The sequence below is a fragment of the Primulina eburnea genome, chromosome 3 (genome assembly GCF_022965805.1).
Source record: "Primulina eburnea isolate SZY01 chromosome 3, ASM2296580v1, whole genome shotgun sequence".
NCBI lineage: Eukaryota > Viridiplantae > Streptophyta > Magnoliopsida > Lamiales > Gesneriaceae > Primulina > Primulina eburnea.
The window spans coordinates 5,197,779-5,211,056 of record NC_133103.1 but is presented as its reverse complement, the minus strand read 5'-3'; the positions used below and the strand labels follow the sequence as shown (position 1 = coordinate 5,211,056).

General features: G+C 36.8%; 2 protein-coding genes and 1 pseudogene across 5 annotated transcripts; 1 reads left to right on the top strand and 2 right to left on the bottom strand.

Annotated features, from left to right (window-relative positions):
* Positions 1–127: 127 nt before the first annotated feature.
* LOC140825650 (tetratricopeptide repeat domain-containing protein PYG7, chloroplastic-like) lies at positions 128–3,433 on the bottom strand. 4 transcript variants are annotated; one of them, XM_073187545.1, is made up of 5 exons: positions 3,003–3,433; positions 2,375–2,417; positions 1,370–1,668; positions 859–1,005; positions 128–561 (listed from the first exon to the last, which is right to left on the bottom strand). In XM_073187545.1, exons 1-5 carry the CDS (start codon positions 3,210–3,212, stop codon positions 280–282), a joined length of 981 nt encoding a protein of 326 aa, XP_073043646.1. In that variant the 5' UTR covers positions 3,213–3,433; the 3' UTR covers positions 128–279. The 4 variants fall into 4 exon arrangements, with proteins under 4 accessions (XP_073043646.1, XP_073043647.1, XP_073043644.1 ...); XM_073187546.1 differs by having other exon boundaries at positions 1,370–1,662; XM_073187543.1 differs by having other exon boundaries at positions 2,375–2,429; positions 3,003–3,432.
* Positions 3,434–4,323: 890 nt separating this feature from the next.
* Positions 4,324–8,148, top strand: LOC140825649 (dihydrolipoyllysine-residue acetyltransferase component 5 of pyruvate dehydrogenase complex, chloroplastic-like). The gene is made up of 6 exons (XM_073187542.1): positions 4,324–5,428; positions 6,492–6,683; positions 6,796–6,883; positions 7,348–7,418; positions 7,523–7,606; positions 7,724–8,148. Exons 1-6 carry the CDS (start codon positions 4,538–4,540, stop codon positions 7,826–7,828), a joined length of 1,431 nt encoding a protein of 476 aa, XP_073043643.1. The 5' UTR covers positions 4,324–4,537; the 3' UTR covers positions 7,829–8,148.
* LOC140825648 (uncharacterized) lies at positions 7,751–12,461 on the bottom strand (annotated as a pseudogene).
* Positions 12,462–13,278: the final 817 nt, after the last annotated feature.

The window sequence follows — 13,278 nt, the reverse complement described above, 5'->3', positions numbered from 1 at the left end:
GATTGGTTTGACATTCGTAAATGGTCATAATCTTACAGTCGACAAGATAATATTTTACCTTCATGATATCAGAATACTACTAGATAAAAAAAACTAAATTATGATAGGGGCCGTTTGAACTAAAACATGCAGCAAGAAACCATATATTCATGCTACCTCTTCAAAAATGTTATTGTATAAATGACAGCATACACAAACCACACACATGAAAACGAAAGTACTTTCCTGGCTAGAGAAGCTCTAGAAATAGAAATCAATCATCATCCGAGCTATGGTTGGTCATTTCTTCTTTGTTTTTACAGGAACTCCTTTATACATGCTTACTTTCTCCTTCAGTTCATCTCTTCTGGGACGTGCGATCTTGTTGTTTGGATCAAAAAGCAGAACTTCTTCAAATGCCTTAAGAGCGGATTTTAGGTCGTTGGACTTTTCGTATGCATCACCAAGGTTGTTCCAGGCAGTGACATAACCAGGTTGAAGTTTGACAGCACTCTCAAGCTGAGCTATACCCTTCTCAACTTTTCCATCACGGACATAACTAACACCAAGGGCGTTATAAACCTAGTATATGAATAAATAAATCGGTGAATTAAATGAGTGATCAAATGCAAGAATATATCACATCACAAGAACTGTCCAATGAATAATAGCTAAAGTTAACTGTGTGGCACAACATAGAAACAACATTTGTCCCGTTTAAAAGGAAAATAAAGGCGTTACCGGTTCCATTGGTTGAAGAGAAGTTCGCTATATTAGAAATCAAAGGCAACTTGATAGAAATAACAATGAAATAAAAGTTGGCAGTGCTACCATCTGCAGTACTGATAATGAAATTTAAGATGCCGAAATGAATCATACTTGAGCAAGATCTTGGTCATCCCCATCCCATTTATCAATTGCTTGAAGAAGAAACTTGGTGGCAGCGGGATAAAATTTTCTTCTCAGCATCACTGCTCCGAGTTCAAATAACTCAGTAGCACTAGCATCACCACTTCTAACTTGCTCCTGTGATTTTATAATAAAAAATAACTCAAAGATAAAGATACAAAATCAAGAATCTTGGTTAGGAATTAAAAAAAGCATCTTGCAAAAGATTATAGCAAGAAAAATTACGTAAACTGGGATATAACAAACATCAACTCAACTGTTCATGCCTAATAGTTCTTCCGCAATCAATATAGTTACTGTGAGTCTTTTAATTCATGTCGAGTATCCACATAGTAATGACATATTAGATATATTGTAACTAGAGCACTAATGGTGAGGGATTTAATTATCATAATAGAGTGAGAAGGACATGAGATTTAAATGCCAGCTTCTTAGGTGAAAGGAAAACCATGAAGAAAGAAGAATATACAAGACCACTAACTTGCAATTCCTTTGCAGAAAGATCAAGCTCTCTGCGCACTAGTACTTGACGAATAACGAAGAAAGATCCAACTGCGAGCAAAGCTAGAAGTAAAAGCAAGTACGAAAGCTGGATCCCCAATTCAAACAACTCCCCAACCTCGTATACAATATTTTCTCTAACATCTTCACTCGCTTGAGCCACTTGTATGGGTGACAACCATGAAAGCGATGAGCATAAAACAGACGTTATGAAACTGAGAGGCACATCTACTCTTTTTGTATCATCACCAACAAAAGGCTCCCGCAGAAAGTCTGAAACTATATGCTGATATCAGCATGTAAAATGTTGCTACATTATACTGAAGCAAAAAAACTAAACTTTAAGCTCTATATCATGAAAAGTTAAAAGTTTTAAAACAAGTTCAAAATATGCATGAACAAAAAATTACACCAAAGAAGTTTAAATATGAATCCAGACCATATTATCATATTATAAATCTTGAAATATTAACCGAAGTTAACAACCCGATAGCACACTCTTAAATATAAGTTGATGTCATAATGCTAGAAAATGGAGATAATAACAACTTGAGGAGAGTGAGGAGCTCTCTTAGGCGTCTCTACTTTCACGAGTTGCAACTTTCCTTTTCAGGATGCAGTCAATTATAATGATTACATGAATGACAAAATTGCATTTTTAGCAGCCCAAAGTTTTAGTCATGTAAAAATTTCAGCTATCTAGGAGCAGGAAAAGAAGTTCTCAGATGTTAGATGAATGTACCTACAAAATGACAGTCATACTCATGACTCATATTGTATAAAAGAACATATACACGCCATATAGAAAGGGCACAAAGGAACAGAAATTGTCAATGTACTTGTCTGGACAATTATGCACAATGTTGTGTTTCACTTACTTGGCCAGATATAAACACAGGAAAGGAAGAAACTAATTCGCATTTCTCGCATGAATAGGAATGGACACTCAAAGAAAGAGTCTCTAAAAAGAAAGCAATCTTATTACCTTTAGCTTTTGTCGAAGTCAGGGATGAGCACCTTTGAATTTCCTGTTCCAGTACCTAAGTTCATCGAAAAACAAATCAATCACTGGCACAACAGCTGGACAAGCAAGCAGGGGAAGCCTAATAACTACAATAAGAAAATAGAGGCTAAAAAAATTAAATTGGATGTAATTATTCGATCGGGTTGCCGATTATTGAACTTCAGAGCCTGAAAAAACAACTTGATGTCTCCCAGTCCCAAAATTTTCATGTAATCCATTAAGTCAATCACTCTACGCTCATACGTAAAACATTCCATAAAGTAAATTAAAGTCCAACTTGAATTTTAACTTTCACTGATAACCAATAAATAATCAAACCTGGTTATTACCATTTCCTAGAAACAACCAATGCTCTGTTCTTTAATTTGGTTCAGTTCCTAGAATCAGTTATCGTTATCTAGCGATAGATACACAGAGGACGGGTGAGAAGCGTGTCCCAGTCCCCCAAGATGGAGAGAATGAAAAAAATAAAAAGTATGCATAACATATCTAAAACAAACTAAATACCCCAACTACAGTCGATTTGTAGGAAAGTAAAGTCTTAAAGAAGAATTAAATAAACTCTCCACACCCAAAAAAAAAGTGATACCCGAAGAGAGAGCTTGGGGACTGACAAACTAAATCTCCTCGAAGTGGGCTTTCTTGAATAGTAACAAAAGGATGTTTCGTTTCCATGAAAGAATGAAACTGCACAATAAAGTGGGCTTTGAAGCTTGATTCTTGGAGATAAATGGGGTATACTGATGGTTGTGCTTTCACAGTGTCGTGTAGGAAGTGAAAAGGCACACTGGATTAGCATCTCTTCTGTTCTAGCAGTGTCTTTTCACACTACTCCAAGCTTCTGTTGGATGGTGCCCGTGTGTGGTACTATGGGCAAAGATCGAGTCTTGAAAGAATTCACGGTGAAATTCTGTGTTAATTAGTGTGTGTAATGCGTGTTCATTTCTTGAAAAATGTTTCCACTGTGATGAGGATAAAGCTCCACCATCAATCTCAAACTAAATTCTCAAACCATGTCCAGCCGGACACGAGGGCATCAACGGTAAATTGGTAATTTAATTTTCTTCTTTCTTGTTAAAATAACAAATAAAATGCTAGTTTTAATTTTTTTTTAAAAAACATACTTTTACGATTAATATTATAATTACGATTAATATTATAATATACATATATTTATTTTCCAAAATAAGATATCCTCATATTAACTTAAATCTAAAACACACCAAAATTAAATATTTCAAATAATTCTTACTCCACAACTTTTATTTCTACGGAAAAAAAGAAACAAAACCCAAACATATAATTAGGTAAAAATATCTGATATAATTATATTTATATTAAAATTAATACATCTATACTATAAATTAATTATGAGTAATTTTAAATAGCTATTGTAAATTTCCAAAATGTTCCTCTTTTTGACATTATATTATTTTCTAAAATTATGATAAAAAAAAACTACAAGTGTTGTCATAAACGATATATATATATATATATATATATATATATATATATATATATATATATATATATATATATAATTTTCCACATATTTTTTCATACAAATTTAAAATATATCATATTTTTACCAAATAAAATTATTGGCCAAAATTACTGAATATCACACAAAACTATAAGTATGTATTAAACAATTGCAAAGAATCAACTTTAAAATGCTTTTGCAATATAATATATAATTAAACAATGTTGATGTCATAGTTAATTAATTTTGTAATACTAAAATATCCTTACTACGATAATTATTTATATACAACAACCCAATAAATAATTACAATTACAAAAATTATTCTAATCCATTATATTTAAAAAAAAACAATTACAAATAAAATAACCAAAATAAAACTACACAAAAAATAATTCTCATTAATAATAATATTAATATTAAAATAGCATATTTTTACATAAGAGTCGGAGGACTCATCGTGGAGAATACCGGTAAAGTTGGTTGAGGTCTTGAAACCTCCGTCCCCTTTTACTTCGATTCGATGCATTCGAGGAGGAATCGCCACTCTTTCTTTCTTCCTCGCTTAACCATATAATCAATCCATCCCGTTTGCATTTCATCGAACACTTCTACATCATCAATTTCTCAGACCCAACACAATGTCTTACTCGCACCTCCTTCACACTTCCTTCATCCCTACAGCTCCCCCGTCCCTCCGCTGCCGCTGCGAAGGATATGCCAACTTCACGTGGACCACTCTCCCAATTCAATCCAAGATCCGCGAGATATTCATGCCGGCGCTCAGCTCCACCATGACTGAGGGAAAAATCGTCAGCTGGGTCAAATCGGAGGGAGAGAAGCTGGCTAAAGGGGAGTCTGTTGTTGTGGTTGAGTCGGATAAAGCGGATATGGATGTGGAGTCATTTTATGATGGGTATCTCGCTGCAATTATCGTGGACCAAGGCCTGTCTGCCGCTGTGGGATCCACTATTGCTTTGCTTGCCGAATCTGAGGAAGAGATTGCACTCGCCCAATCGCATAAATCTTCTTCCTCTGCTCATGTTTCAGCCCCTGCGCCTGCTGAAACCGACGCTCCGAAGGTGTTGGACGAAATACCGAGCCCGCAGACGACCGCTTCAGCATCTGTATTCGCTAGCGTTACCAATGCTGCTGTTAATTCAGGTGCATTGGCACCGGCCGTGCATCCAGCGTCTGAAGGGGGGAAGAGAGTGGTGGCGTCACCATATGCCAAGAAATTGGCTAAGGATTTTGGGTTGGATTTGAGGGTTGTTATTGGGAGCGGGCCAAACGGTAGGGTTGTGGCCAAGGACGTTGAGGCTGCAGTGGCTGCGGCAAAAGTTAGCGGCAGTGGTGCTACAGCGGTGCCTACCGAGATGGCTAAGCCGAAGGGTGTTGAGTTGGGGCCAGTAGTGCCTTTCACCACAATGCAAGGCGCGGTGAGCAGGAACATGGTGGAAAGCTTGGCAGTGCCGACCTTCAGAGTGGGCTACACGATCACAACTGATGCGCTTGATGCTTTGTACAAGAAGGTAACGTGATGTTACTATAGAATTATTTGTTTTTCTTTCTTGTTATTTGTTAAATGCAATCCATATGGTTAAAAATATTAGCTAAATTTGAGAAAAATCATCAGTGGATGAGTGCTAATGAAACATAAAAAATTCCGAGTCTGTTGTTATAATAAAATCGATAAATCTGGGGAGGCTTTTTTTTTTTATCCAGCAGTCTTCATTCTCAGAGTCATATCATAGACTTGACCCGATAATATTAGTTAGTTACTAAGCCCTTGTTTTGTTTTGACTTGGCAGAAGTAATTTTTTATTCGCAAGAGTAAAAACAAACACTATTATTGTTTGGCAAAAACTTGTGTGAGACGGTCTCACGGGTCGTATTTGTGAGACGAATCTCTTATTTGGATCACCCATGAAAAAGTATTACTTTTTATGCTAAGAGTATTACTTTTTATTGTGAATATGGGTAGGGTTGACTGAACTGACAAAAATTCGTTTCTTTTCTCAAATTCCAACATAATTATAATTATTATCTATATTTATTTGTAATTTCCTAAAAATGCTCTGATATTATATAATATTTTAATGCAAAATGTTCTAATTTAAAATTTAAGGTACCTTATTAGAAATTTATGACATGATTGATAGAACAATATTATTTCTTCATAACAAAATCATGGGCATAATTATTTATCCAATACCATGTCTTCGAAATATTTCTTTAATATTTTATCGTGACTAGTACTCGTATTGATAGACGAGGAGGGAGACAAAAAAGACTTGGATACAAACAACTAAGCATAATATGTATGATTTAAATATAGATGATGATATAATAGAATATGAAAAATAATGACATAGGAGAATCCATATAGCCTACCTTCTTAGTTGATTGTGGCATAGGAGGATCCATATAGCCCACCCGCGTAGTGGAATAGAGGCTTGTGTGTTGTTGTACTCTTCCAAAAACATCCCATAGCAAAACTTAACAAGCCCAGGACTCTATATCAATGAGGCTTTTCCTTTTTTGTTTCTTCTTATGTTTTTGTTGGGCAAGCTTTATGTTTTCGATATTTTTCAGATAAAGTCCAAAGGAGTGACAATGACAGCATTACTAGCCAAGGCCACTGCTCTTGCGCTGGTCAAACATCCTGTTGTGAATTCCAGTTGTAGAGATGCTAAAAGCTTTACATATAATAGTCGTATCAACATTGCAGTTGCGGTGGCCATAGATGGTGGTTTGATTACACCAGTGCTTCAAGATGCTGATAAGGTAACCATACCATACATCTTTGTCATTCAATTCATTTGAGACTCTGCTGTTTGTGGCTCTTCTCTATTAATTACTTGACTAACTTCTATTTCTCGTTGTAATACTTTCTTAGATCGACCTTTATTCACTATCAAGAAAGTGGAAAGAGTTAGTTGATAAAGCAAGAGCAAAGCAGCTCCAACCTAATGAATATAGTACAGGTAAGTTCACTAGGTTACACAAATGCTGCTACCTGACTGTAGAAAAGGTCTTCTTTTCCCTAATGTGACTCTCACAGTGATTTAAAGTCTTCTTGATTGTTTTTGAATTTGTCAGGTCTTAAAATTAACAAGTGTCTAACCCTGAACTGTTGTGATTCGGAATCTTAGCTGGCTGTCATCCATCCCTTAAAAACGATATAGTTCTGGTCAAGAACGCTAGTCATCTTTGATTTTTTGTCTGATAAATCTCCCTTTAGCCGATGATAAAGTTCATCCATTAACAATTGTGTAGAAGTGAACAGAGATTGGTATCTATAACTGGATTGTGAAACTTGATTCATCGTCCATTTATGGGCATAGATCATTGTCTTCAAAGTGTTAATGGGAAATGGGAACTTACTGTGAATATTGACAGCTCCTTCATGACATTGGCTTTTGGTTCATGATTGTTTGATACATTACAGGAACTTTCACACTATCTAACCTTGGAATGTTTGGCGTTGATCGCTTTGATGCCATCTTGCCCCCAGGAACCGTAAGTTGGAAGCTATAGTAAAGGCACTATTGTTTTGGATTGATTGATAATATGAAATTTGCAGGTCATCTGATCATTTTGAACTATATTTGGCATTTCTCCAGGGTGCAATTATGGCTGTTGGAGCTTCTCAACCCACTTTGGTTGGTACCAAGGATGGTAGGATTGGCCTGAAAAATCAGATGCAGGTGGGTTCATTTGTTATTATAACTTGTCTGGTGAACTTTTATGTCTGCATTCATTTAATGAAACTTGTCACCTGCTTGAATTCTTATGTTGTGCCCCCATGTGCGCAATTCTTCCAGGTAAACGTTACTGCAGATCATCGGGTCATATATGGTGCTGATTTGGCAGCTTTCTTGCAAACATTAGCTAAGATTATTGAAGATCCAAAAGATCTTACCCTTTAACGTCAAACTCATATTCAAAGATTCAAGATTCTGTGTTATCTTAGCATGTCTATTCAAAGTGCTTTCCTTGCAAGAATCAAGGAGACCAATGTCCTTGTCAACCGAGCAATTATTATGATCCCCAAAATCCAGAAAAGCGATTTTGATCCAGCCATTTGTGGTGGCATTTGCTTCAGTTTGTTTTCCAACTTTAATTGTTTTTCATTTTTATAGATATTCCATTAGATTTCGTTGTTTGAGGCTCCAGCAACACTCTCTGTTGTTCTTAACCGGGTACATAGACTATTTTGATCTTGAGGCTATGAATTTTTCGCATCAGATATCATTCTGGTTGTTATGCAGCTCCTATATATCTAACACGGTGGGCAAAAAATTATCGTTGTGATAGTGTAATCGAATTGCATATATATGGAGCTGAAAGCACATCAAGAAATCATGTGGTGTTCTTTCCAAGCAATGTCGCCTTGAATCATGCGTAAATACATATTTATTTGAAACCTTTTGCATATAGACTCGAACTACCAGTTCCAGACACAAACTAAATAAAAAAACTTTCACAATATTACATACAAGAATGATGATAAGATGCTCAAGTCCAATCCAGACTAAAGCAGATGAGGTGCCAAAACTGATTTGCTTTTATTTGCAACCGTTTCTCCATCTCAAGACATTCATATTACCTTACATTTAGTAGCATCGGCAGCACGCTTTTCATCTTTGGCCTCTCCCCTGGTGAGATACTAATACAAGATAAAGCCACCTTCAGAACTGGAAGCATCTGTTTTCTTGAATCAGGTGATGTCTTGCTTCAATATCAAGAATTTTGTCCCAATTATCTCGCTGAACTAAGTTGCATAAAACCCACTTAGCCAGTTCAATGCCTCCACTAACAGCTGCTTACCTGTGAGCAGTTCTAGAAGAACTACACCGTAGCTGTAAACATTTCCAGCTTCCGTGACTCTCATCGTGTAAGCATACTCTGAAATTCAAGGAAGAAATAGATGAATCCATTATTTTGCCATTGGCAGTTGAGTATGATAGACAATAATTTTCATGCATGTAATTTATGTTGGGCATAAAAGAAGATTATATAAATCATATCTTTCTTAGTTCGAGTGTTTTTAATGTATGTTGTTGAAACCCAGTACGTGGAGGGATGTAACAGACAGAACCAGCGACAGTGGAAAGACTGCTTGTACTCATTGAAGGATCAATCACCTTGCAGAGCTCAATGTCTCCAATTTGGGGTTCGTCTATGGACTTCAGATGAATGCTTTTGCTGGAAAGATCAAGGAGAAGAATTGGACCAGAGTTGCATCCATGGAGAAAGGCCAAACCCTGAGCTACCCCAATTGCAATGCTGTACCGGTTCACCCAACCCAAAGTAGTGCCTATGCTATTGTGAAGAACGTCTGAGAGAGTACCCTTGGCGGTAAGTCATAAAACAGATAAGCACCATCACCTGTCAAGACATATGCAAGAGGAATCATGACGTTAGAATTACACAGTGTTCCAAGAACTTTTAGTTCCTCCCCAAATGTGTGGTGGCTACCCAATGGGAGTATCTTGTCACTCCAGTTAAGCTTCTTGACAAAATAGTTTTTGCTTGATGGCATCACAACTTTATAGTAAGTACAGAATCTCGTCTTCAAGATGACATTAGAGAGGTCGGTCACATCTTCCTTGGCTTTCCTGAAATCGATATGTGAGCTGTGAATGCTGTTCGGGGTCAAAAAATTTCGATGGATAACTTGTGTAGGAGAAATTTCTTCTCCTGAGTGCAAAGATTCATAATTGATCCTGTAATATCTTCTTGAAATGAATAGAGCTATCACAATCAATAAACCAACAGTCGTGGCAGCGGCAGCGGCAGCGGAAATGACAATTTCTGAAGAAAGGGGTTCTCTTTTTTGGGGATGGGGGGGAAGGATTTGCTGAATTGTCGATCAACCCAAAATTTCCTTCCTTTTCAAGGACAACAAATGGTTCAAACATTGGGACAACTCCAGAGAGTTGGTTGTCAAAAAGTACCAGCAGTGTTAAGCTGGCCATTCCAGTCAGAAAGTCTGGTATCTTGCCTGAAAATCTATTATGGGAGGGATCCAAAACTTCCAATTTAGTCGATGATATAGTCCTTGGGATGGGTCCTTCAAAGCGATTGTAGCTGAGGTTCAAGGCAATTCCCAGGCCTGGTGGCATCTCTGGAATGCGGCCACTAAGTTGATTCTTTCCGAGCTGGAGTTCCATCGGGGGATGTAAGCTTATAATGGAGTCTGGTATTGGACCACTTGGGTTATTAACTTGTAAGTCCAACCTTTCTAGATCATTGACGATGGTATTAAGCCATTCAGTGTGTTCCTGCTAAGATTCAGCCATTGCAATTTATTCAACTGGGTTATTTGTGTTGGGATTTCACCAACAAAATCGTTGAACTGCAGATATAAAGCTTGAAGATTGGTTAAATTGCCCAGTGCTGGGGGCAGCGGACCAGTTAAGTGATTCTGGGCTAAATTCAACAATGCAAACTTTGTGCATATAGCCAATTCATTAGGTATCGTTCCAACCAAGCTGTTGTTATCCAGCTCCAGATAAGTCAGTTTCACAAGATTTCTCAATGATCCAACTGGAATTATTCCTTTGAGAGAATTGCTTCCTAATCTTAACCTTATAAACAAGTTTATGGATAGATTTCCATGAATCAATCCTTCCAATTAATTGTTTGACAAATCAAGAGACTCCAAATTCGGCCCTGACAGGAAATCGGATGGGATCATCCCTGTCAAACTGTTATAACTAAGGTCTAAATGTTTTAGATGCAAAGTTATCCCAGGTGGGACAGTCCCGTTAAATTTGTTCTGATTAGCAGCAAGTCTCTGAAGTGTGGTGACATTGGTGAGGCCTCCCAATTTCTCAGGAATTGAGCCGGAGAGTTTATTGTTACGAAGATCAATCAATTTCAGGTTTCTATCTTTTGTGAGTTTTGCAGGGATTTCACCAGAAAAATTGTTGCAAGAAAGCGGAAGCTCCTCTAATAGATTCAGCTCCCCCAAGCTTGTAGGAACACTCTCTTCAAACATATTGCGGCTAAGATTCAGACTCCGGAGTGAATCCATCTCCACCTGCAAATCAATCTTCCCATTGAATAAATTGTCGGAACAATCAAGCAACTCCACACCATTGAAAGCAGGCAAAGATCCTACCATCTTGTTCCCACTGAAGTTCAGCAATTTCAACCCCCTGATACCTCAAAAACACATCTGGGATTGAGCTCAGTTGATTGTTAGACACATCAAGTGACATTAAAGTATCAATCTTGCACACAAGTGGCAGAAATTCAGAGGTGGAAATGGCAAAAAATGGAAAAGATAGTCCAACAATGGAAGAATTATCATAACTACAAGAAACTCCCCTCCACGAGCAGGGGATTGAATCTTTTCCAACATCCTTCCACACCAAAGAAGAACCAGTACTGTTCTGAAAGATTTCATAAACCTGGGTCATGGTACTGGCCTGATCAGAAGACAACACCAACCGAAGGTAAAGCAAGAAGACAAACAGTGTAACACACCTACCCATTCTCTCCCTAGTTTTTTTCCCTCTTTATATGCTTTCTGATCACTCACTAAAACGGCACAAAAGAACAGAAAAAAACTTGAGCTTTATGCAATTTTATTCATTAATAACATGAAATAAAATGCAACAAGTATATTTGATCTATGTTTATATATATTTGATATAGTTTGATTCATCAAGTCGAACATAGATACTGTGTGGAAACTTGGGTTTCAGGAGTGGAGTTGACTGGACTGTTGGAAGATAGGAACAAATTAGTGCTAATTTCTTTATCGACAAACGAACCAGAAAACACGCACAAATTAATATTCACTCGTCATCGGTCAACGTCGTTACCCAGACTTGATAAATATCTTATTGCATAATAATTTCTTCTTTTTCTGAAAACCGTTTCTTGCACGACACTATACACTCTTGCCAGAACATTTTTTTTTTATTTTTCTTGCTCCAAATGACACCAGTCAGCCTGAGATAATCTAAGTGAAATCTGTTGGAGCAGCCATGGCTGAAGTTTCAAGAACGACCCTCGATTTTTCCGAGAATGGAATGCTTCAAAAACTTGTCATCGGCAAAATCCCTTTCTGCAATGGGAACTTGTATGTAGGGAGCTTCTTTCTCTTGCCATGGACAAACCTTAAAAAATCTTCGTCCTTGATCAATGGATCCTCTTTGGAGAAGAGTCATGACAACATAAGAAGTTGGCTGAGCACTGCTACAACTGATCTCCAGACATGTGGGAATGGGTTTGTGGATTTATCCAAGCAGGTAAGAAAAATTACTGAGGCAAAACTGAAGAATTCGACCGAGTATACGAGCAACACACTTTCAGTTGCGACCGAGATTGGGGATTAATATGAAAAAGCAACGAGGAAACATCAGCAAAAGGCGAATTCGAATGCAAGAAAATAGCTTGATCGTTTAGTTTTGGTGTTGGATTGAAATCAAGGTTTAGTTTGGCTTCAAGATTGTTCCTTTCTAGTTAGTATAAAGCAAAAATTTGTGTGTGACGATCTCGCGGGTCGTATTTGTGAGACGAATCTCTTATTTGGATCAATCTATGAAAAAGTATTACTTTTTATGCTAATAGTATTACTTTTTATTGTGAATATGGGTAGGGTTGATCCGTCTCACAGATTATGATCCGTGAGACGGTCTCACATGAGATCCACTCTAGTATAATTAAAATGACTCAAATAAATTTTTGTGAGAATTTCTCTCTAAAAACATTAAGCATAAAAGTGTTGATATACATTTTTTCCACCGTCACTTTAAAAACATTATCATAAAATAAATCTAATACATTATTACTATAAAAGCGAAATAATAATGACATATTAATATATGATCTGGAAATAAGCATTAGGTAACTCAGATGCCAATGTTGATATATAATTTCACTTAAATTCCCATTAATTAAAGCAAATCTCTGATCACTTGAGGATTTAAAACAGATTTGACAAATTTATGCAGGTTGATGTATACGATGCAAAGTAAATGGCAAAGTGAAGTACAGAAAATTAGTAAGATTGTATAAATTCGAATGTAGTGTAATCTTTCTACGTCCTATCTCTCTCCTCGTGCTAATTTACTCGGTCGACTCATCGTCGATGAGAACCACCTTGGGGTATGTTCGTTTCCCCGGCTCCGCTTGAAAGGGATGCACTATGAGTAGTATTCATATTACTTGGAGCTTAAACCACTACTTTCCCAACTAATTTCATTGAAGATCTTGACCAGTTAGCCTTGATCTTATTATGTGTTTGGATACTAATATTTGACTTAAAAGAAGATATTGATTTGAGAACATATTTGATTCGTAGATTTGAAATGACAAATATCTTGATTGTATTTCAAATACATTATAATCATTATATTTA